The sequence below is a fragment of the Salvelinus namaycush genome, chromosome 7 (genome assembly GCF_016432855.1).
Source record: "Salvelinus namaycush isolate Seneca chromosome 7, SaNama_1.0, whole genome shotgun sequence".
Classification (NCBI taxonomy): domain Eukaryota; kingdom Metazoa; phylum Chordata; class Actinopteri; order Salmoniformes; family Salmonidae; genus Salvelinus; species Salvelinus namaycush.
This window is the reverse complement of record NC_052313.1, coordinates 41,825,334-41,851,455: the sequence shown is the minus strand read 5'-3', so window position 1 is coordinate 41,851,455 and position 26,122 is coordinate 41,825,334. Positions and strand designations below refer to the sequence as shown.

General features: G+C 44.1%; 1 protein-coding gene across 1 annotated transcript in view; it reads right to left on the bottom strand.

Moving 5' to 3' along the window:
• LOC120050722 (low-density lipoprotein receptor-related protein 1B-like) overlaps nucleotides 1–26,122 on the bottom strand; it is a 172,120-nt gene that overhangs the window by 123,030 nt on the left and 22,968 nt on the right. The window contains exons 3-4 of the mRNA XM_038997286.1: nucleotides 862–981; nucleotides 1–77 (exon numbers count right to left, since the gene is read on the bottom strand). The exon at nucleotides 1–77 is cut by the window's left edge and continues 52 nt beyond it. Of these exons, the coding sequence (XP_038853214.1) occupies nucleotides 1–77; nucleotides 862–981 (197 nt within the window). The remainder of the gene's footprint in view (nucleotides 78–861; nucleotides 982–26,122) is intronic.

Sequence of the window (26,122 nt, the reverse complement as noted above, 5' to 3'; positions counted from 1 at the left end):
ACAGCTACATCTATATGACCCAAAGGTGTTCATACAGGTCTGGCTACATGTATCATATACTGCGCAGTCGTCGTGATCTACAGTGAGGGCAAGAAGTTGTTAGAAACTAAGTGCAGTTCAAAAATGACCTAAACACAGTGCATTCGGAAAGTATTCAGACCCCTTGACTTTTTCCACATTTTGCTACTTTACAGCCTTATTCTAAAATTGATGACATCGTTTTTCCCTCATCAATCTACACACAATACCCCATAATGACAACGCAAAAACAAGATTTTAGAAATGGAGGAAGAGGAAGAGTCTTGGTGGTTCCAAACCTTTTCCATTTAAGAATGCCACTGTGTTCTTGGGGACCTTCAATGCTGTAGAAGTGTTTTTGTACCCTTCCCCAGATCTGTGCCTCGACACAATCCTGTCTCTGAGCTCTACGGACAATTCCTTTGACCTCATGGCTTGGATTTTGCTGGGTCTAAATACTTTTATAAATAAGTTATTTCGGGTTTTTTGATTTCTAAAACCTGTTTTCGCTTTGTCATTATGCGGTATTGTGTGTAGATTGATGATATAATAAGGCTGTAACGTAACAAAATGTGGAAAAAGGGGAAGGAGACTGAATACTTTCCGGTTCATAAACCTGGTTTAATGCGGCCCCAAAAGGACACCTCAAAAGTGTCACCTTCACACATAAAGTGTACAATATATGTGTGTCCATTTAGCAGCTATTCCAGAATGATCCAAATATGACTTACTGTATTGTCAAACTTAAAAGAGCTACCATTCTTTTTTTGTCATCAGTTTGTCAATATCCACCACCCATCCTTTTGATATAGATGAATAGCCTTTTTGGCTGTCGATCCTTACCTCTGCAGGCTCGGCCATCCTGTTCCACCTCGAAGCCATCAGCACAGAAGCAGAACGTCATGTTTCTCATTTTGACACAGCCGTACTGACACAACAACTCTTGGCACTTTGGCTGGAGTTCTGGAAGACAAAGTAAAAGAAAACATGAAAATATACCCTTTTTTTGTGTATAGGTGGTTGAAATTGCCGTGTAAATGGCAATGACAGGTGTTATGTCATGTTAATACATCACTAATGTCTCTAGGCTTCAGACTTGAAGTTTCTAAGTTGAATTGTAATTTCCTTTCTTACTGCCAGCAGAAGGGAAAGAGGTGTGAAAGATTTGAATGCCCCAAAAGAGGACATAGAAACCCTTTTAAAATAAATGAGCTGTTTATCCTTTGGTGTGGATGATTTATTTCACAGCGATTTCACAAAGTTAATTGTTGTTTAAAAGCTGCTAATGTTGATACATTTCTCCGAATTAGACGCCACCTCAAGGTTGCTGTCAACAGGAAAACAGTTAGGTAGAAATGTAAGGTCCATTGTATGAAATTCATCACTTCCTCCAACAGCAATAACTGCTCTTAATCACATTCATCAGTCAGAGAGCTGTCCATGGCTACGTCCCAAATGGCCTGTACCCTATTCCCTATATAGAGGGATCAGAGCACTGGCCAGAGCACTGGTCAAAAGTAGTGCACTATATAGGGAATAGGGTGCCATTTGGCACACACAGGCTTCCTGCTGTTCTGTCAGCATCTCTCTACACCTATTTTGTATTTATTGATTGGTGGAAAAATTTGAGTGATTTATACTCTTGCACAACATGCGCGCCACTGCCACAAATTGCAATGAGTTCAATAGCAAAAATATCATTCAAAAGCATTTATTTCCTCATTAACCTGTCAGCGGCTAACCTTGGGAGTGTGAAGCAGAGTTATATCTATTTATGTCAAGCAGGCTAGATCGCTAGAGCCATCACACACAGCATTAATGAATCAATTAGTCGGTGAACTTCACTTTAAAACTTACATGCATTCACTTTGATGCGAGTCTAGCTTTTAAACACACTCCTTTCTGTACTGAAACATTTCCAGGTCAGCTCTATCCCATCTCCCACTGATTACAAACAGCCTCTTCATTCTCCCATGATGCCTCACCAGGACCACTAGGGAGTTGACCAGAACTCATAACAACTTTTCCTTCTGTGAAAAGCAATAGGGCTGTTCTGGTGGTGTTTGAGTAATATGGCTGTCCCCCAATTCCCATCGTCTGTACTCCCCACAGAGATGGCGATGGTCCCCCACATGGATGGACATGGATGTGGGTAAGGGCTCCACTGCTGTGAGGAATTGTATGGGTGTTTGTGTAGACTGGGGAGATTCTGCTCAGTGTTGTTGTAAAGGTACAGTAGATCATAGTGACCCCCTCCTGGTGGTGAGATGGATCACCTCGGCGGGCCAGCGTCCCAGACCTCAGCCCCACAGCAGCCCCATCAACCCCAGGCAGACCCGACAGCTCTATATCTTGTTTACTGATTCCCATAGCAAACACCTGTGTCGGGTCCTGTGTCTGGTCTCTGGTTAGTGGAGCACGACGGTGGTGGAATCACCTTGAGGATTCTCCTGTGTGAGTTATGTGGCTGTAAATTTACCACAGTGACATGGCAGCGGAGCGCAGGGGAGGATCCCACACTGTCAGGTGTCTTGTTTAATGGCCTGTTTCACAGTCAAACTACATTATCAGGAGTAAGAAAGGCAAATAATGCCTAGCGTTCCTTGACTTTTCACTATATTTTCACTTAAACTTAACTTTTTCCAGAATATAATCTGTAAATCTAAACTAGTCCAGATTTGTGTATATATTGGATAGAACGCCCACACACCACAACTATGGCTTCTGGTTTAGCATGTGAATGGAGAAGAAGCTTGTGGATGTGGTTCCTAGGGATTAGTTCATTTTGCCAAATGTGTACTTTGCATTCCACTTTTTTACATATCATATTTGATTGGTGAGTTTATAAGTTACCTTTTTGCTTCAAATGTCACACGACCTGAGGAGCAGAAGACCTGTAACTAACGTTTCAACCGCGGTGGCAAACGTGAATGGTAATGGCGCCGACTTCAGTCCAACTGTTACAGAGCCTCATGTGGTCACACTCCCCACAGATCTTCAGAACCTCCGTACGATTCTGGTCTCGGAAATTACAGCTACCATTGCCACTCAGCAGAGCTTTCCTTTGTCTAGATACCTACTGAAGGACTTTTCATCACTTTATTACGCCCTATTGATCATTCGTAGATGTAAAGACACTTGGCCCCTTTTCCTTTTTGTAACAGGGACACTGTGGGACACATTGTACGTGTTGCACTGATTGAAGACTCCCTGAGTCAGGACAGTTCCGTTTCATTGTTATGGGGTCTTTGTTTTGGTTGATCTCTTGACCTACTTTACCGTTTTGTGAATGCCTTTTCAAATGTATTTCACTACTGGTGCTATGGAGCCTCTCCGCGTTAGAATAGGAAGGTTTTATGTTATATGCGCTGAAGCTGCGCAAACTTCATCCTGCTGTCTCCATTCGCTGGGGAAGGAGACTTTGGGTTTGGGTGGGAGGGGACGGGGAGTGAACTTTTTTGGTCCTATTTTAATATTATTATTTTTTTATTTTATTTTTTTAATCAGTTTTCTCTGTTATCTTTGCAAATGCTTGGTCTGTTTTCACACCTTTTTCATTTCAATATTTTAGATGGCTAACAACGCTAATAATAGTAATATGGGAATAGGTCGACCTAATCCGATAACCTTTTCATCTTGGAATACTCTTGTCAAGAGGTCTAGGGTCTTCTCCCATTTGAAAAAGCTAAAATCAGATGTGGTATTTTTACAAGAGACCCATTTACGCATTAAAGATCGAGGCTACAAAAGTCCAAGTTTAGTCAGGTTTTCTACACCTGCATTACTAGCTGTTTGGGGTTTTAGGCTGGGTTTCTGTACAGCACTTCGAGATATTAGCTGATGTACGAAGGGCTATATAAAATAAACTTGATTGATTGATTGATTTTCCACTCAGACTTTAATTAACTCTAAAGCCAGAGGAGTTGCAAGTAAAATAATACATTTCTCTACTACTAATGTTATGTCAGACAGTAATGGGAGATATTTAATCATAACTGGCACCATTTGGCACACACCTGTAGTACTGGTGAATGTATATGCTCCCAATTTTGATGATGTTGAATTTGATAAAGGATTGTTGGGGAAAATCCCTTCTCTGAACACCCATCTTTTGATGTTTGGCGGGGATCTGAATTGTGTTATTAGCCCGGCTTTAGACCGCTCCAACCCCAGAACTATGTCTCCTTCTGCTATGTCAAAGGCTTTCTCCGATTTTATGGTTTAGAATGGGTGTTTCAGATTTCAGAATCCCCAGGCAAAAGAGTATTCTTTCTTTTCACATGTACACCATTATTTTTCTCGTATTGACTATTTCTTTATTGATCATAAGTTATTTCCAAATGTCACCTCTTCTGAATATTTACCCATTGTAATTTCTGACCATGGACCTTTAGCCCTCGACATAGTCCTATCAGGATAAACTCGTACTCCTCTCTGTTGGAGATTCAATTCTCTTCTCCTGTCTGACGCAGACTTCTGTAACGTTATCTCCTCTTCTATTGATAATTTTCTTTTTTCAAATCAGACAAGCTCAACCTCTCATTCTCTCTTATGGGTATCACTTAAGGCCTATCTTAGAGGAGTATTATGTATTACTCTTCTCATTTAAACAAAACTCGGAAAGCTAAACTAGAAGAACTCTTAAGCCATCCTTGACTTAGACCATCAATATGCCCTGACACCATCTCCAGAGCTATATAACGCTTGAATTTACAATCTGAATTCAATCTCTTGTCCACTACAGACACGGGACGGTTACTATTGCATTTACGTGGTATGAACATGGCGATAGGGCAAGTCGTCTGCTCGCACACCAATTAAAACGCAGAGCTGCTACTCGTCTGATTCCCCAAATTAAAGATTCCTCTCATAGCTTGATTTCTGACCCTACGGGGATCAATGACACCTTCAAGTCTTTCTATTCCTCCCTGTATACATCTGAATTTCCATCAGATACTGCTAAAATGACTACATTTTAGGGTGAACTGGAGACTCCCACAGTTGAGGCTGAAACTGCAAATGACCTTGATTCCCCTCTCAGCCTTGAAGAAGTTATTCAGTCTATCAAGTCAATGCAGAGCAGCAAAGGCTCTGGGGCCTGATGGGTTTCCAACTGAGTTCTTTAAGAAATTCTATACCAAGTTAGCCCCTTTACCTTTATCTATATACACTGCTCAAAAAAATAAAGGGAACACTTAAACAACACAATGTAACTCCAAGTCAATCACACTTCTGTGAAATCAAACTGTCCACTTAGGTAGGAAGCAACACTGATTGACAATAAATTTCACATGCTGTTGTGCAAATGGAATAGACAAAAGGTGGAAATTATAGGCAATTAGCAAGACACCCCCAATAAAGGAGTGGTTCTGCAGGTGGTGACCACAGACCACTTCTCAGTTCCTATGCTTCCTGGCTGATGTTTTGGTCACTTTTGAATGCTGGCGGTGCTTTCACTCTAGTGGTAGCATGAGACGGAGTCTACAACCCACACAAGTGGCTTAGGTAGTGCAGCTCATCCAGGATGGCACATCAATGCGAGCTGTGGCAAGAAGGTTTGCTGTGTCTGTCAGCGTAGTGTCCAGAGCATGGAGGCGCTACCAGGAGACAGGCCAGTACATCAGGAGACGTGGAGGAGGCCGTAGGAGGGCAACAACCCAGCAGCAGGACCGCTACCTCCGCCTTTGTGCAAGGAGGAGCACTGCCAGAGCCCTGCAAAATGACCTCCAGCAGGCCACAAATGTGCATGTGTCTGCTCAAACGGTCAGAAACAGACTCCATGAGGGTGGTATGAGGGCCCGACGTCCACAGGTGGGGGTTGTGCTTACAGCCCAACACCGTGCAGGACGTTTGGCATTTGCCAGAGAACACCAAGATTGGCAAATTCGCCACTGGCGCCCTGTGCTCTTCACAGATGAAAGCAGGTTCACACTGAGCACATGAGCACATGTGACAGACGTGACAGAGTCTGGAGACGCCTTGGAGAACGTTCTGCTGCCTGCAACATCCTCCAGCATGACCGGTTTGGTGGTGGGTCAGTCATGGTGTGGGGTGGCATTTCTTTGTGGGGCCGCACAGCCCTCCATGTGCTCGCCAGAGGTAGCCTGACTGCCTTTAGGTACCGAGATGAGATCCTCAGACCCCTTGTGAGACCATATGCTGACACATGCACATTTGTGGCCTGCTGGAGGTCATTTTTGCAGGGCTCTGGCAGTGCTCCTCCTTGCACAAAGGCGGAGGTAGCGGTCCTGCTGCTGGGTTGTTGCCCTCCTACGGCCTCCTCCACATCTCCTGATGTACTGGCCTGTCTCCTGGTAGCGCCTCCATGCTCTGGACACTACGCTGACAGACACAGCAAACCTTTTTGCCACAGCTCGCATTGATGTGCCATCCTGGATGAGCTGCACTACCTGAGCCACTTGTGTGGGTTGTAGACTCCGTCTCATGCTACCACTAGAGTGAAAGCACCGCCAGCATTCAAAGGTGACCAAAACATCAGCCAGGAAGCATAGGAACTGAGAAGTGGTCTGTGGTCACCACCTGCAGAACCACTCCTTTATTGGGGGTGTCTTGCTAATTGCCTATAATTTCCACCTTTTGTCTATTCCATTTGCACAACAGCATGTGACATTTATTGTCAATCAGTGTTGCTTCTTAAGTGGACAGTTTGATTTCACAGAAGTGTGATTGACTTGGAGTTACATTGTGTTGTTTAAGTGTTCCCTTTATTTTTTTGAGCAGTGTATAATGAATCACTTGAACGTGGCTCGTTGCCACCTACCCTAACAAAGGCTTCAATAGCGCTTCTCCTTAAGAAGGGGGAAGACCCCACTTCCTGTTCTTCATTTAGGCCCCTAAGCCTCCTTAATGTGGATGTAAAAGTGCTGGTGAAGGTGATAGCGAGGCGTCTGGAAGTAGTCTTACCAGGACTCATATCACAGGAACAAACCGGCTTTATAAAGGACAGATATTCATTTTTTTACATTTGGACACTGTTTAACCTTATTTATTCTAAACAATTCTCCAACTCCCCTGAGGTGGTAATCTCCCTAGACGTAGAGAAGGCATTCGACAGAATTGAATGGGAGAACCTATTTGCTGATCTTAAAAAATGTGGATTTGGAGACAAATTTAGCTCATGGATCTGTCTCTTGTATACATATCCCCAGGCCAGTGTCTGTACCAATGACACCTGTTCTGATTATTTTGCCCTGGAATGTGGGACACGCCAAGGCTGCCCACTGTCCCCTTTATTATTTGCCGTCGCCATTGAGCCCCTTTCAGTAGATTTACGGGCGTTCTCCTTTTTCCAAGGTGTAACACGGGAAGGAGTTGAACGTAGGTTATCATTATATGCAGACGATTTGTTACTCTATGTAAATAACCCTTTAACCTGTTTATCTTCTATCCTTTCTATTCTGGAGAACTTTACCTCCTTCTCCGGTTACAAGCTGAATCTCTAGAAAAGTGAGTACTTCCCAGTCAATCCAGAAGCACTATAGCTCCAGCAGACAGACTTTCCCTTTCAGCTTAGCCGCTCTGGTTTCAAATACCTTGGAGTAAATGTAACTCGTTCATTACATGCTCTTTTTTCTGCAAACTTTTCTCCCCTTCTTGCACAAATGAAAACACATTTTCAGAGATGGGGTAGCTTACCACTATCACTTATAGGAAGGATTAATGCTGTAAAAATGAACAGTTTACCCAAATTCCTTTATCAATTTCAATCTATCCCATTGATTTGACCAAAGTGTTTCTTTAAGTCAACCAATCAGGCTGTTACCACAGCTGGGGAGGAAAGGTACCCAGAGTCAGTAGATCTTTATTTCAGTGATGTTTAGTGGAGGGCTGGCACTACTCAACTTTATATACTATTACTGGGCGACCATTTTCAGAAATTGCCATTCTGGTTACATGCTCCAGATACCCCATTGTGCCACCTAGAGGCACATTCTTGTATTTCTGCTTCTCTACCTGCTTTACTCTGCTCTGCTCTTCTCTCCCAACATCCCCCTCTCGCTATACTCGCAATCCTGTAGTGCTTTCCACACTTAAGATTTGGTACCAGTTTCGACAGCATTTTTAATTGTCCTCTGCATCTACTATGGGTCCTATTGATTAGAATCACTTATTCCCCGCTTCCCTAATAGATCATGCTTTCTCTCACTGGACAAGGAAAGGTATTAAGTCCTTCCCTAATAGATAATGCTTTCTCTCAATGGACAAGGAAATGTATTAAGTCCTTTCCTAATAGATATTACTTTCTCTCAATGAACAAGGAAAGGTATTAAGTCCTTCCAAGACTTATATGTAAAATTAATATTTTCTAGTTTTCCCAACCTGGCCTCTAAATACTCTTTGCCTCCATCTCACTTTTTCCGTTACCTTCAAATTAGGCATTGTGTCTCCTCACAATTTTCTGGCTTCCCTGCTCCACCCCCTTGCCAACCCTGGGATGGCATATTGACTCTATTATCTCGACAGAAAGCAGTAATTTGTCAGATATATCTGTGTATTTTGTCATTGGACAAACACTCCACCAACAAAACTAAATCTGCTTGGGAATGGGAAATGGGTGTTGAATTTACACAGGAGTGGTGGGATGAGGGGATTGATAGAGTATTGGTTGTTCCATACAATTTAAGGTTTTACATAGAGTGCATTTTTCCAAATCCAGATTGTCTGAAATATATCCAAATGTAAATGAAGAGTGCGATAGATGTCATGTCTCACCATGTGACCTTAGTCACATGTTCATTCAATGCTCTAAACTACAAAATTACTGGGATTCTATTTTTAAAACTGTATCTGAGGTGCTTGAAATTAACCTGCAGCCATGTCCCTTGAAAGCTGTTTTTGGTATTCCAGAAGACTTGTTCTCCTTGGATCCCAAACATGCCCATATTGTTACTTGTACATCCTTATTAGCTCGACGTAGAATTCTTCCCAGTGGAAGTCTGCTCAGCACCCCTCTACTTCTCAATGGCTCAACAATGTAATGTTCTTGCTAATGCTTGAGAAAAATAAGTATTCCGATGGAGGTTCCGATGATACATTGGTTATAAAATGGCAACCATTTATATCATACTGTAATGGCTTGCAGAGGCTTCCCTCTGATGAGATGCTTTAAGGTTTCCCAGTAGGTGTTACCAGTAGTCATTACATAATAGGTACAGTCATCAATATAATGCAATCCAGTCCAAGCAAGTTTGTTTACTGATCATTTATTTCTTTCTGTTTTTGTATTTTGAATCTGTATTGAGTTGTTTGTATATTTTTTCCCCCTGTATCTTTGCTTGTTTATTTGTTGTGATATCTCTGTAGAATTTTTGTTTTCTAGGACCAAATTGAGGGAGGGTGTGGGGTGGGTTGGCTATATGGGGTGATCCGGGTGGGTGGCTAGGACGGGGTTGGGGGTGGGTGGTTGGGAGAGAATCGAGGTGGGTGGACTGAGGTAGGGCGGAGAGGTAGGGAACGGACTAGGGGGCTTGGGTTTATGTGTTGTGTGGAGGGAGGGAGGGATATGGTAAAATCTTTGTACTTACATTAATGTACATTTAGTAAAACTTGAACATTTTTATTTTATTTTTTAAAACACACCACAATTATCTAAACTAACATTAGGGTGATGAGATATTCCCAGTGCATTGTAATGTCTCGTTTCCTTGGAAACGTGCATTGCATCTCTCCTGCTTTGCCTCTCATTGAGAGTGCATGGCTGTACTCTTGAGTCTTAAAACCCTCTTGTTGTGTTCCGGTCGAATTGGACCGATTTACAAGTTTTCTCTCTGAAAAATGTAGTTCATTTAATCTGATTGTCATAAGGTTCCATGACTTTGTCCACACAGTGCATCTGAACACTCTGAACAACACTGAACACTCTCACTCCCCTTCTTCCATGGCAACCCCCACGGGAACCTTTCCCAAATAGAATCTTTCCCCCACGGGAACCACACCTGTTGGCATTCTCACAAACAATTGCAACATTGTTTCAATAATATTTAGAGCTTTTCTCGCAGCTCTGGTATATAAAGCTTTTTTGAGTCCTTGCTCACAATTCATTCTGTGGCAGCACAATGATCAAACGATATACTGCATGTGAGGCTCTTGATCATATCTTTGATCATGACACTGGTGAGGAGGAGAGAGGCCAGGAAACTGACAGTGAAGATGCATTAGAGGAGGAAGTGTCAGAAGTTGAAGACAACACAGAATATGATCCAGACCAAGAGACAACCGATGTGGAACAATCCAGTGATGAGGAAGAGGGCCCTGTTGAGGTTGTTATTACATTCCGGTCAAAGAATGGGAATTTGTCCTGGTCTTCATCCCCACCTGAGAGGAGAGGTCGGCTGTCGGCTCAAAATGTTATCAGGATGATCCCAGGCCAACGAGATACACCATATCCCGGGATGATGACATAAAATCCTGCTTCGAACTGTTCCTGACAGAGTCAATCAAAACTATAGTGATCAACATGACCACCTTGGAGGGGAGACGCGTTTACAAAGACAACTGGAAGGAGGTAGACCGGACAGACGTCCAAGCATACGTGGGCCTCTTGATTTTGGCTGGTGTGTACAGATCCAGAAACAAATCTACCACCAGTTTATGGGATGCAGAGTCTGGTCGGGCAATTTTCCGTGCCACTATGTCACTCCAGACATTTCACGTGTTGTCACAGGTGATTCGCTTCAACAACCGTGATACAAGACCAGGCCGCCGTCAACAAGACAAGCTGGCAGCTATCAGAGAGGTTTGGCACAAATGGGTGGAGTGCATCCCATTTATCTATAACCCAAGTCCAGACATCACAGTGGATGAGTGTCTGGTCGCTTTTAGGGGACGCTGCCCATTCAAACAGTACACGCCAAGCAAACTGTCTAAATATGGAATAAAGATATGGGCAGCATGTGATGCCAGGACAAGTTATACCTGGAACATTCAGGTTTACACGAGGAAACCTGCTGACAGTGTTCCCGAAAGGAACCAGGGGAACTGGAAATGACTGCAGGTCTCCAGGGGCACAACATAACATTTGACAATTTGACCATGGTGGGGACGGTCAGAAGGAACAAGCCTGAGTTGCCTCCTGCCTTCTAGATTTGCCTTCACCGATACACACACTCTTGTGTCCTACTGCACGAAGAAAAATAAGAATGTGCTCCGGATGACAACTCTGCACAGGGGTGCCGCTGTGAGTACCAGGGAGGACAAGAAGCTCAACGCTGTCCTGGATTACAACCGGAACAAAGGGGGAGTTGAAAACCTTGACAAGGTATGTTACTTTTTATCTTTGAAGTCTCAAGTACTTTTTTTCTATAACCAGATTGTTTTATCTGCACCACAAAAAATAACACATGTTGTTGTTTGGTGAAATGCTCATTGAATTTGTGAACAATATGGAGTCAATTATATTCATTGGTGTAGAAAAGGCCCATGGAGTTGGTGGAAGAATCCTTTATTTCATGGCCACTTGCTCAGCTGGGCCAGGGGCGCTTTAATTAGGTCAGGTGGAAATGTCCAACAGATCTCAACTCCATAAAAGGAGGAAATCGCCATAGCCCAATCTCGCTGCTTTCTCTTCCTTAACTCCGTCTACTCCAGAAGTTCTGTGTCCATGAATCCAAGTAAGTCCACCGAATCTGTTACCTTTCATCTGAACTATCTGTTGCGATCGGCAGAGTGGGCCATCAGTTATTGCCGCGGAGCATGGCTTGGAGCATACGCTTCAGACCTATTGTGTAATGTGAATGGTCAATGATCACGGCCCTACGGATCATCACAGGCCAATTATGCCATCGATATATGGTTAATATGTAATGAAATTACATGTACACATGAAGACACTTGAAAGGGTGAAATATGAAACGTCATTGTTTGCTGAACTGATCGATTCTGATATCAAACTAAAGGGGATTATAGATTGAATAACTGATCACTGTTTGTATTATTCTTCTCATGATTAAATTACTCAATGATGATTTCTATTGACTTCTTAATGAACTGGATTGCTGAATTCCCTAATTATGTTAATAATGAATGATTGTTATGATTTGATCTTCGTGATTATGAATTTGATTGGATACAGGCTGACGAACGGTGTCACCTATTGGATGTTCAGGTCCGAAGAGATCTACAGGAACTGGAATTCATTGCCAAGAAGGGAATTGGAGGAGGCACGGATGGTCTTATCCTTCCTGGAGAAGAACGAACAAGGAGTTGACCTGACCACCCCTCCACATGGACCTGACCTGTCTGCCTTTCTTTCCCAATCTGCTCCTCTGGTACAGCATGGCACACAGTCCCCGGAGGCTCCGAGGTCAACAGCCAACACGGAGCACGGGGGACAGGCCACTCCGCCAATGCCCTCTATGCCAGTGACACAAGTTAGCATTCCTCCTTCATCTAGACAAAGTATCACTCCTTCGACCTTTCCGCCAATTACCAACCAAGGCAAATCGTTCCTCTTGTTAAGGGCCTGGGCCAGGCCAGTCATCAAACAGGTGGAAGGGCTCTCACTCAATTCCGGCTGCCACCAATGGAGGGTCTGGGACAGTTGGGGACAGGCCCAATGAGGCCACAGTGAGCTCATCAGCAGTCCCGGGATCCTTCATGCAACCAGAAGAGGGAGCCAACATTATGAAACTGCTAGTAACCTCAGCCTATGGAATTCCCAGACCTCAAACTGCCATACTTTGAGAGCGGAAAGGAGAGTGAATTTGTGCTTTTGGAAATGGCATTGGAGAGCCTACTGGATATTCACAGTCATCTGTCAGAATGCTACAAGTACCAAGTACTGATGGATCACTTGCGCTTTCCCAGTGCATACATGCTGGCCCAATCCTTTATGCACTCCGCAACACCACACCATACACTCTCCAGGCACTGAAAGTGAGATATGGTGAACCACGCCATGAACGCCATGAACAAAACAACATTCTGAACACGTCTCCAATTAAAATGGGAAACCATGCTGCCTTCCAAAAGTTCTCCCTCGCTGTTCAATCGCTGACCTAAATGCTCCAATCCGTTGAAGGAGAAGACGGGAACGAGCTGAAATGTGGCTCCCACATGAACAGGCTTCTTAGCAAGCTTCCAGACTACCTGAGAGACAGTTTCATTGAACATTGTTTGAAGAAGGCCATCCTGAAAGAGGGCTCGAGAAGCACCTATGCCCTCGGAGACCTGGCCGCATGGTTGCAGGTGGAGGCGAGGGCGAAGAGCATCACTCACCAGGCCACAATCTCAGCCATAGCCTCTGGGGGAAGGAAGGAGTTTGAACGGAAGGAGGGACAGAAAAGGCCAAATTCCACTACAATGTACTTAAATAATGAAACTGGGGAGGAACCCGTGAAGAAGACCTCTCTCAAGAGCAAGAACATCTAATTCCAGCCTTACTGCCCCTATTGCAAGAGTAAGGGGCACTTCCTTGGCTCATGCCCCAGGGTAAAGAAGCTTACTCAACCTCAATTGAAGGCCTGGATCACTTCAGGCGAGCGATGCTACAAGTGTGCCCGTAGCCATAAGGTGGAGACCTGCACATTGAGGAAACCCTGCAATTGCTGTAAGGAAATCCATCTCACAGTGTTGCATGATGTAATTCCCCAAGCACAGAAGGAGCAGAGTATGCTCATGGTAGGAGCTGCAAAGGAGCTCTACCTTGACCAGATGAACCGGTCTCCACGGGTCATGTTGAAGGTGGTCAAGGTTATTCTGCAAGGTGAAGGGAGAGGCATTGATACATTTGCCGTTCTAGATGATGGGTTTGAAAGAACAATCATTCTCCCAGCGGCCACCTGTCAGCTTAACCTGGAGGGGACCCCCGAGACCCTTCATCTCAGAATGGTGCGACATGATGTTATCCAAGTGAAGGGCTCTGCTGTGAAACAGGGACGTGGCCTATAACATCACCAATGCCTTCACAGCAGATGGCCTGAATCTCGCAGAGCACTCCTGCCCGGTAAGTGTTCTACAGAAACAATATCCTCATCTCCGAGGATTGCCTCTTCCTAACCTGGCCAGGGCTGCGCCACTCATCCTGATTGCGTCAGACCACCCACATCTCGTCACCCCGACTGAGCCTATACGAGCTGGACCAGAAGGAGGGCCCGTTGCTGTCCATACATCCTTGGGTTGGGCTGTGCAAGGTCCAGCCCATCTACTTCTCTCCACCCAAGCTGTACAGTCATAGCAAGTCCTCTTCACCAGAAGCAATCTAGCTCCATCCCCCTGTCCAGCCACTGACCTCCTTCGAAATGTGGAGATGCTCTGGATGATGGACACCTTCTCCAACCGGAAGCGACAGGAAGTCACACGCTCGAAACATGACTCCTATGCATTAGACTTCATGGAAAAGCGCACCACCACCATTTGAAATGGATGGCGTTCAGAGGTACGCAACCCCAATGCTACGGGTCCCCAACCTTCCTCCTCTGGCAACCTCGACACGGGCTTTACTCCCACTACTGCGTGGAACGGAGCGATGCATGGTGAATAATCCTGAGCTTGCTGAAGTTCATAACCAAGAGATTCATAACCTTGTGAAGGCAGGCTATGTCACCAAAGTGACAGCTCATGAAGAGGGAAACCCACTCAGCGAATCCTGGTATCTCCCTCACCATGTTATCCAGCAACACGGTGGGAAGTACCGACTTGTCTTCAACTGTTCATTCCAAGCTGCAGCCTGAATGACTGTCTACTCCCCGGACCAACCTTAGGTCCTTCCTTGCACGTTGTCCTTCTCCGGTTCCGGCAGCACTCCACAGCCATCAGTGGAGACATCAAAGCCATGTTTCATCAGATTCGTCTGCTGCCTTCCGACACCACACTGCTCCGGTTCATATGGCGAGATATGGAACGAGACGCAGAGCCCACAATCTATGAATGGCAAGTACTCCCATTTGGCACCACCTGTAGTCCTTGCTGTGCCATATACGCTCTGCAGAGACACGCACGGGAGCACCCAGACAGTGACCCAGAAGTATTGCATTCAGTGGAACATGCCTTCTATGTGGCTAACTGCTTACTGAGCATCCCATCCACGGATGAAGCGAAAGCATTCCTTGATTAAAGTACGGAATCTCCTGTCCAACGGGGGATTTGAGGTCCGACAGTGGGCGAGTAACAGAGCGGAGGTTATCCAGCACCTCCCGCCACCAGCCAGGTCCAGTAGCAGTGAACTATGGCTATCGCAGTCTGGTGCTAACCCACAAGAACCCACTCTAGGACTGAGATGGAGCTGCATACCGGATACCCTGGGGTACAAGCACCGCTCAGCCCTGAGTACCGAATCCCCCACTCTGCGCTCCATCTATCGGACCCTGGCCAACCAATACGGGTATGGGTATATCCTGCCATACACAACCCGGGCCAAAGTCTTAGTCCAGGACCTGTGGCAGACCAAAACGGTCTGGGATGAACCGATCCACCCAGCTGACCTAGTGGAACGATGGATCTGTTGGGAAACAGAGTTATTGGAGCTCTCTGAAGTCCAAATGCCAAGATGTTATGTACCACCCTGTGCTGACCAACTGGGATCGTGTCTGGAACTGCATGTGTTCTGTGACACTTCGGAGCGAGCGTATGGGGCGGTATCCTATCTAAGAGTGGTGGATAAGGCAGGCCACACCCATGTCTCCTTTGTCATGGCCAGGTCCAGGGTCGCACCCAAGAAGCAGTTGTCAATGCCTAGGCTGGAACTCAGTGATGCCCTTTCCGGAGCCCAGTTGGCCTTTACCTTGCGAGCCGAGCTCAACTTGCCAATCCAAAGGGTCATCTACTGGAGTGATTCGACCAGTGGACTGGAGTGATTTGACCACAAGTCGGAGTCCTGCAGGTATAAGGTGTTCGTCGGAACTTGCATTGCGGAAATCCAAGACCTAACAGAAGTCCAGAACTGGAGGTATGTTGACAGTGTAAACAATCCTGCTGATGGCGTTACTCGTGGTAAAACCCTTGAGGAACTGGCTCAAGCCCATCGCTGGAGCTTGGGATCACCATTCTTGTCCCAATCAAAGAACGAGTGGCCGACAGCCCCCAGGCGTGTGGCCCCTCCGCAACCAACTGAAGCTCATGAGTTAAGGAAGTCCGCCCAATAACACAGCATATCTACAGAACCAACAACAGCTCTCACTGACGTAGCAAAATCCCAAACACATGCCGGATCTGATCGCCGCCACAAACCAGATCTCAGATGGGGTGGCTTCCATACCCACCTCCCTCGCGGCAGAGACACTACTCCTCCAGCATACACAAGCAGTTAGCTTCCCTGAGGAGCTAAAAGCTCTGAAAGCCGGTAGGGAAGTGGCTAAGGACAGCCGTCTGCTTTCTCTTGCCCCAGAATATGACCAAATCCTCAGAGTGATCAGAGTCGGAGGGAGGCTGCGCCAAGCAGAAGTCTTGGATCCCGATGCTATCCACCCAATTATCCTTGACTCCAGACACGCTATTACCAGCCTCCTCATCAAGAGTTGTGATGAGAGGCTTCTCCACCCAGGGCCAGAGAGAGTCTATGGGGAGATGAGGTGGAAATACTGGATACTTGGAGAACGAGGAGCCATTTGTAAGCACCAATACACCTGCGTGGAATGTCAGAGGTGGCGCGCCGGAGCCACTGTGCCCAAAATGGCAGATTTACCCGCTGCTCGCTTGCACCTCCTCAAACCATCCTTCTGGTCAACAGGAGTAGATTGCTTTGGCCCCTTGACGATCAAGCTAGGTTGTCGAGTGGCCCTACGGCGGTTTATCTCCCGACGGTGGAAACCCTACAAGATCCTGGCTGACAGGGGCACAAACTTCACGGCAGGAGAAGCCAGGTTGGAGGAAGCCTTCCAAGCCATGGAACCCAGCCTCCAGGATCATCTGATGGACCAACAAATCTCATTCAAAGTCAACCCTCCAGGAGCTCCTCATTTTGGAGGAACATGGGAGCAAGAGATCAAATCTGTAAAGACGGCCTTACGAGTCGTCCTGGGGGACCAAACTGTCAGTGAAGCTGTCTTGCGGACCGTCCTGATAGAGGTGGAAAGGATACTGAACTCCAAACCCTTGGGATATCTCTCTGCAGACATCGCTGACCCCAATCCGGTTACACCGAATATGCTCTTGATGGGATGCCGAGATGCGTAACTTCCTCAAGCCATGTATGCTGATACCAACCTCGTTGGCAGACGCCGGTGGCGACACAGCCAGATCTTGGCTGACCATTTCTGGGCCCGATCCATTCGGGATTACCTACCAAGCCTACAGCACAGAGGGAAATGGCGGAGAGAAATGGCCAGTCTGGAAACTGGCCAAGTAGTAATGACAGTGGACCCTCAGCTGCCTTGAGCCTCCTGGTCGGTGGGCCGTATCACTAAGACCATGCCTGGGACCGATGGTCGTGTTAGATCAGTGGAGATCCAGGTAAAGAACCGAACATATATCCGGCCAGTTGCCTGACTAATTCCTCTCCCTGAGATGACAGAGGACGGGGAGAAATGAGCATTTTTGAGGAGTGTGGAATTTAACACATTTCCGGGGTGGCTGTAGAAAAGGCCCATGGAGTTGGTGGAAGAATCCTTTATTTCATGGCCACTTGCTCAGCTGGGCCAGGGGCGCTTTAATTAGGTCAGGTGGCAATGTCCGATAGATCTCAACTCCATAAAAGGAGGAAATCGCCATAGCCCGATCTCGCTGCTTTCTCTTCCTTAACTCCGTCTAATCCAGAAGTTCTGTGTGTCCATGAATCCAAGTAAGTCCACCGAATCTGTTACCTTTTATCTGAACTATCTGTTGCGATCGGGAGAGTGGGCCATCAGTTATGGTTTATAGTTATTGCCGCGGAGCATGGCTTGGAGCGTACGCTTCAAATATATTGTGTAATGTGAATGGTCAATGATCACGGCCCTACGGAACATCACAGGCTAATTATGCCATCGATATATGGTTAATATGTAATGAAATTACATGTACACATGAAGACACTTGAAATATGAAACGTCATTGTTTGCTGAACTGATCGATTCTGATATCAAACTAAAGGGGATTATAGATTGAATAACGAACACTGTTTGTATTATTCTTCGCATGATTATGATAAATAGTTACGAGCCTAAATGACTCAAGGATGAATCCTATTGACTTCTTAATGAACTGGATTGCTGAATTCCCTAATTATGTTAATAATGAATGATTGTTATGATTTGATCTTTGTGAATTTATGAATTTGATTGGATACATGTTATGAATTTGATTGGATACCTGTTATTCTGTTTCCTTTGTTATGCAGCACAGACTACCCAGTAAATATACCACTTTATGGTTAAAGGAATTCCTGCCTCAGTCTCATCCATTCCTCTGTCACCAGACCCGTGACCACCTGTTCACCTTCACTGTCAGTCATCCTACCTGTCTAGCTACCCGCACAGATTCCACTAATCTTTCCATTTGAATATGTAAATATGTTTTAGATGTGATAAATTAAAACAACGCTTTTGATGCAAGTTTTCACTTTACTCTGCAAGACATGAAATATCACTTGTATGTACTCATTATTTAATTTACTGATTGTTGCACTTTTGTAGGTTACTGGCACATACTCTTCAACATCCTAGACGTGTCGGCCTACAACGCGTTTGTGGTGTGGATGGAGGTGAATCCAGGCTGGAAGCAGGGGAAATTCTTCAAGACGAGACTATTCCTAGAAGAGTTGGGGAAAGCCATGGTGGCACCCCTCATTCAAAGGTGCCAACACCTTCCTCGAACACCATCCTCGGCTGGATTGGTGAGAGATATACAAGGGCCAGAAGCAAGATCATCGATCGCCAGAGACAGAAGAGACAAAAGGAAGCTGTGCAATCTGTGTGCACCAAGAGATGTCAAAACGAGCATTATGTGCCATAAATGCAGTGCATATATTTGTAAGGCACATGCAACAACCACCACGTATTGTCCAACATGTGCATGAGAACACACAAAACATAACCACCATTGATTGACAGATTGTAAAAAAAATTATGTTTTTGTTATTGTTAGTAATACTGTTATTGTTACTGTTGTTCTTTAATGTGTTCAGACATAAATTTTGTAATATGGTAACGTTTTCATGTGTAGTTTTGGGCCTATGTCCTTTCTTTACTAATAAAATCATACCAGTCAGTTTTGAGTAGGAACACAACAGATGTTATTTTGTGCCACTATTTAAAAATTTGAAATGGTTTCAAAACAAATGTCCTTGTTAAACTTTGACACAAAGTAGTCTGTGATAAATCGCACAATATGTTTCATCTGAGTATTTGTTATACTCAAAATAATCCTTACATTATGCTTTTTTTAAAACTCTCAAACCAATTGTATGAGCTCAGGTCAATGAGGCCTACAGGCCATAAATAGCAAATAGAAGTTCAAAATGTGTAATGTTCACAAGAAGTTAAGTTGATAAAAAGATCTAACACAACATTAGGTGATAAAATATGTGTATTATGGATTTATAATCAGCTATAATGAGGCGGTCATTTTGGACCGGGAACACAGAATTAATTAGCATGAAACGAACACAACAGGAGGGTTAACTCACTGATCTCTTATGATTAGTTGCTAATGTCCCATCTGCTAATGTCATCATCAGACCATAAATAAGCCACTCATGCCAACAGAGTGGAGCTAACACACTTTTGTATCCAAACACAGTGTTTGTGCAGTATACTCTTTTAAGAGACTGTTTAGGGCCCATAGACTTAAGGAGTAACTTAAAGACAATGCAGTTTAGGGCCCATAGACTTAAGGAGTAACTTAAAGACAATGCATTCCCATCCCTTTACAGAAGTTACAATTTGGCTTATTTGACTATTATTCACATTATAGCAGATAATTGGTCCATCTGGATGTATTTGCTATAACGTCTTATGCTCTAACGATCTAACGATACAGCATAAAGCAGTAAACAAACTTCGACTTGTCATCTTTCTTCTATTTGTCATGCCTTAACAAAATAGATGTGCTTATTTTCCTTCGGCTCACTTCTCTACACGACAGGATCCATTAAGTGCTCTGTCTGTAGCCTCACTGACTCTTTAAATTGGCAGTTTATTCTGTGTCTTTTAATAAAATGGCAGTTTATTCTGTCTTTGTACGTTCCTATTCTTAACTCTATTCTGTGAATGCAGTATTTATTCAACTGCTTTGTATTCATCAGAGGAGAAACCGGGTGAGAAAACAGGGAAAAGTGGGCAGAGCGGAATACTGTAGTTGATTATTTCCACTGGGAGATGAAAGAGTTCACAGTGAGGCTTTTTATAAATCTCTTTTCTGCAACAGCTGCAACGGTTTTTTGTTGTGTTTTAAGTGTTTCACAGAACAAGTAAGACATATGGCAGCCTTCAAGGTTAAGTTGTAAAACGTTGTATACTTTGTAGGCATTGTACAATAGCCATAGCTGTTTATGGAAACATTTATCAAAGCTTCCTGCAATTATTGCATCATTCTGCTTAACAAAGTCAGAGTGAGTTCTTGCTAAAGACATTTGCTTGAAAGAAGTAGCCTAGTCCTAAAAATAGTCCTCAGTATCATGAATATAGTAATGTGATTGCAGTGTCATAGCACATGATGAATCATTCAAACGATCAAAGACGCCGTTCAGGTTTGTAGAACAGTCTTTTACACTAAGGTTCACATCCGTTTTGTTTTTCAAATCAGTTATGGAATACTGACTGTTCAAACAGCAATTTACAAGTGACCACATCGGATTTGTGTGTTTTCAGACAGCAGTCATTTGCTAACTTGACTACACGTGTTGTCATAGTTACTATGGGTGTGTGCACAGTGGTGTAGGCTGATTGGTGGTGGTGCTTGTGCTTCCTATCACTCAGAAGTTATGTAGCAAGCTAAGGTGACAACAATGGCTGCCATGGACGTTTCCCAGTTACTTTGAATGTTCAACATCATAGTGTAAGAACACATGTAAAAGCCTCAAAGGATAAAATTATCCAACTTTCAAAACAAGTCCTTTTTGGCTAGCCACAGGAGTCAACTAGCTAGCTAGGTAGCTGTTTAGCTTTCTAGCACATTCATAACTGTGTTTGTGAACAATAAACTAGCTATTTAGCTACCACAAACTGACAGAGTAGCTAAAAAGCAACAAGATATGCCAAATAACAGTATAAAAACCACTTGAGGGCAAATGAATCAGATTTTACCGTTCAGACAAGACGCATGAATAGGAATCAGATTTGTATCCGATTTCAAACCACCTACGAATATGGTTTGAGCCAGACAGAGCGTTTTCCTTGATGGACAAAAAGCTACAAACAAGTAATTTTTTAAATTTCACTTCACCAATTTGGACTATTTTGTGTATGTCCATTACATGAAATCCAAATAAAAATATATTTAAATTACAGGTTGTAATGCAACAAAATAGGAAAAATGCCAAGGGGGATGAATACTTTGGCAAGGCACAGCGCATTCGGAAAGTATTCAGACCCCTTGACTTTTCCACATTTTGTTAAGTTACAGCTTTATTCTAAAATAGATTAAATCGTGTTTTCCCCTCATCAATCTACACACAATACCCCATAATGACAAAGCAAAAACAGGTAAAACATTTTTTTGCTAACTTAAATATCACATTTACATAAGTATTCAGACCCTTTACTCAGTACTTTGTTTAAGCCCCTTTGGCAGTGATTACAGCCTCGAGTCTTCTTGGGTACAAGCTTGGCACACCTGTATTTGGGGAGTTTTCCCCATTCTTCTCTGCAGGTCCTCTTAAGCTCTGTCAGGTTTGATGGGGAGCGTCTCTGCACAGGTCTTTTCCGGTCTCTCCAGAGCTGTTCGATCGGGTTCAAGATGTTCGATCGGCCACTTAAGGACATTCAGAGACTTGTCCCGAAGCCACTTCTGCTTTGTCTTGGCTGTGTTCTTAGGGTTGTTGTCCTGTTGGAAGGTGAACCTTCGCCCCAGTCTGAGGTCTTGAGCACTTTGGAGCAGGTTTTCCTCGAGGATCTCTCTGTACTTTACTCCATTCTTCTTTCCCTCGATCCTGACTAGTCTCCCTATCCCTGCCATTGAAAAACATCCCCACAGCATGATGCTGCCATTACCAAGCTTCACTGTAGGTATGGTGCCAAGTTTCCTCCAGACGTGACGCTTAGAATTCAGGACAAAGAGTTCAATCTTGGTTTCATCAGACCAGAGAATCTTGTTTGTCATGGTCTGACAGTCCTTTAGGTGCCTTTTGGCAAACTTCAAGCGGGCTGCCACTTACTGATGAGTGGCATCCGTCATTTAAGTATGATGGAGGCCACTGTGTTCTTGGGTATCTTCAATGCTGCAGACATTTTTTGTTACCTTTCCCCAGATCTGTGCTTCGACATAATCCTGTCTTGGAGCTCTACGGACAATTCCTTCGACCTCATGACTTGGTTTCTGCTCTGACATGCACTGTCAACTGTGGGACCTTATATAGACAGGTGTGTGCCTTTCCAAATCATGTGCAATAAATTGAATTTATCACAGGCATTCTCCAATCAAGTCATAAAAACATCAAGGATGATCAATGGAAACAGGATCCACCTGAGTTCAATTTCGAGTCTCATAGCAAAGGGTCTGAATACTTACGTAAATAAAGTATTTCTGTTTTTCATTTTGAATAAATGTGCACAAATTTCAAAAAACCTGTTTTCGCTTTGTCTTCGTGGGGTATTGATGAGGCAAAAAATGTATACAATCAATTTTAGAATTAGCCTGCAACATAACAAACTGTGGAAAAAGTCAAGGGGTCTGAATACTTTCCAAATGCACTGTATACAAAAGTATGTGGACACCCCTTCATATTAGTGGATTTGGCTATTTCAGCCACACCCATTGCTGACAGGTGTAGACAATCGAGCACACAGCCATCTCCATAGACAAACATTGGCAGCAGAATGGCCTTACTGAAGAGCTCAGGGACTTTCAACGTGGATGCCTGTTTTCCAATAAGTGAATTCGTCAAATTTCTTCCCTCCTAGAGCTGCCCCGGTCAACTGTAAGTCCTGTTATTGTGGAAATGTCTAGGAGCAATAACGGCTCAGCCGCAAAATGGTAAGCCACACAAGCTCACAGAACGGGACTGCTGAGTGCTGAAGCGCGTAGCGTGTAAAAATCGCCTGTCCTTGGTTGCAACACTCACTACCGAGTTCCAGACTACCTCTGGAAGCAACGTCAGCACAATAACTGTTAGTCGGAAGCTTCATGAAGTGGACATGAATGAGCAGCCACACACAAGCCTAAGATCATCATTTGCAATGCCAAGTGTCGGCTGAGGTAGTGTAAATCTCGCCGCCATTGGACTTTGGAGCAGTGGAAATGCATACTCTAGAGCAGTTATTCCCAAACTGGCTGCCAGTAAGTTACCGTAAAAAGAACCGGACATTTCTGTACAGTGCAGGTTGCAAAGGGAGGAAATATAGCTTTCGTAACCTGACTTAGTCAACAGTATTATGTGTTTTTTTGCAAACCAAAGAGATATTGTTTTGTTTGCCATTATACTACAAGAATACAGTCAGTGATTTCCACTATTATTGTGGTGGTAATGCAATGTCTTGCACAAACAGCATCTTCAAATTTCATATATACATTTGGGTTGTGAAGCTGTTGTTTACAATTGGTTATTACGTTTCTAGATTGAAATAGCAATGTAATAACACATTTTCCTCCATAATCATGCATGCCAATTGAAAAACACAATGCTTGTCATTTGGCATAGCGATCACAATAAATCTATTAAAAACAATGTACAACCATAACATTAGTGTACTAAATGCTTATTCCTCCTGGAATGCAGCTATTGGGTTACAGTCTAAAGTAAGACACCACAGACAATTAAATACAACATGAAAGGGAATTCTGGCTCTCTAAAGGAGTGGTTCCTCTAGGACAGGTATTCCCCCCAGGGGTACGCGCAATGCCATCAGGGGTACGCCAAATAAAAATGTAATTCCCATAAAAAATATGTTTCACATTTTCAAACGGTCCATTTATATTTTCCAACGGGGCTATACATTTGGGTGAGGTTTTTTTCTTGCCTGAGTAGCCTCGTTTCACTGCCAAAAATAAAATTAAACCATATAGCGAAATAACAACACAATGTCCAATACAGGTAGCCAAGCCAAATAATTGACATCCAATCACATTAACCGCTACTCTCTTGCAGGAATTCCACTAACGGTCCATATGTAGCCAAACGTTTGCTCGAAAATAGATAAATGGTTAAAAAAAAGTAAGGCCCGCGTCCATAGAGACACATACCAGCTCTACTGGTAGTACTAGTACTATCAGCAGTACTGCACCTACACCTGTCGATGAGCACATCCAACGCTAGCATCAGTAATTCTACATTTGTTGTTAGCCCAGCTAGCATGGACACTGACAGTTGTGAATCTGATGCAGCCGAAGAGCTACTGCCCCCTTACCCGGGAAAGAACCAAACACCAGACAGGGACGTTGGACCATCGAAGAGGAGCAAATAAGATGCGAGTAGTGCCTTTCCTCAGCCACGGTGTGTTATATGTGCAAAAGTACTATCTCACAACTCGATGAAACCTTCACTCTTGCGCAGACATTCAGAAACAAAACATGCCAATTTGAAAAATTAAGGCACGGGAGTTTTTTGAGCGAGGATTAAGACGACTTTCAAGTAGTAAGACATGTATAAAAGCAACAGATACCATCAATAAGAAGGGGCTCGAAGCGTCTTATATGGTGAGCTACCGAGTGGCTAGGGCAGGCAAGCACCATACTATTGTGGAGGACTTAATTCTTCCTGCTGCCGTGGATATAGCTGGGACAATGCTGGAGGAAAAGGCAAAAAAAAAACTATACAGACAATTCCTTCATCAAACAACACTGTTTCACGACACATCAGTGACATGGCAGGGGATGTTTTGAAACAATTATTGCTTCGCATACAAGCCAGTGACAGCTGGATGAGTCAACAGACGTGGCGTCAACAGACATGGCGGGCCTGGCACAGCTCCTGGTATATGGCCATTACGTTTATGGGGGGTCAATTAAGGAAGGCAAACCACTGGAAACCAGGACAACAGGAGAGGATTTCTTAAAATTACTGGACAGCTTTGTGACATTAAATGGACTTTGGTGGTCAAGATGTGTTGGTATCTGTACTGATGGCGCAAAAGCCATGACAGGGAGACATAGTGGAGTGGTAACGCACGTGCAAGCAGTTGCTCCCGACGCCACTTGGGTACACTGCATCATCCAACGAGAGGCTCTTGCTGCCAAAGGAATGCCTGACAGCTTGAAAGACGGTTTGCACACCACAGTGAAAATGGTTAACTTTGTTAAAGCAAGGCCCCTTAAAACCTTTTCTCAATAGGGGGTGCTGTTGGGACTTTGTAAAAATTACGTTCCCAAATTAAACTGCCTCGTACTCAATTCTTGCTCGTACAATATGCATATTATTATTACTATTGGATAGAAAACACTCTCTAGTTTCTAAAACCGTTTGAATTATTTCTCTGAGTGAAACAGAACTCATTCTGCAGCACATTTCCTGTCAGGAAGTGAGATTTCTGAAATCGAGGTCCCTGTTCTGAGGTCAGTTTATAAGTCCCCATGCAAGCTACGGGGCTACATGCACTGCATACGCCTTCCTCTAGATGTCAGTAAGCGGTGAGAATTTGAATGGAGTGGATTGCACCATCTGGGGCCCTATATAAGACCGTGGAATGGAAGTACCGTTCTTTTCAACGGGGCGCCTGGCGCAAGAGGGACATCACAATGGCGTCCTGCAAAGCTTTCGTTTTAGCAGTTCTATATCTCCGGTCATGTTTTTATTCGTTATAGTTGTTAAAGACATCACAAGGTAGTTAATTTAAACCGACTTATAGCAGTTTATATCAGTTTATTGCGATTTTCTGGGATTTCTTTGTGACGCGCTATCAGGAGTTGGACACCTTTCCGGCACATAGCTAACGTTAGCGGCTATTTCGACAGGAGAAGAGGACATCTTTCAACCAAAAGACGATTGTTCTGGAGAAAGGACACCTTGCCCAAGATTCTGATGGAAGCTCAGCAAATAGTAAGCAGTCTTTATGCTGTTAATTCGTATTTATGTTGACAA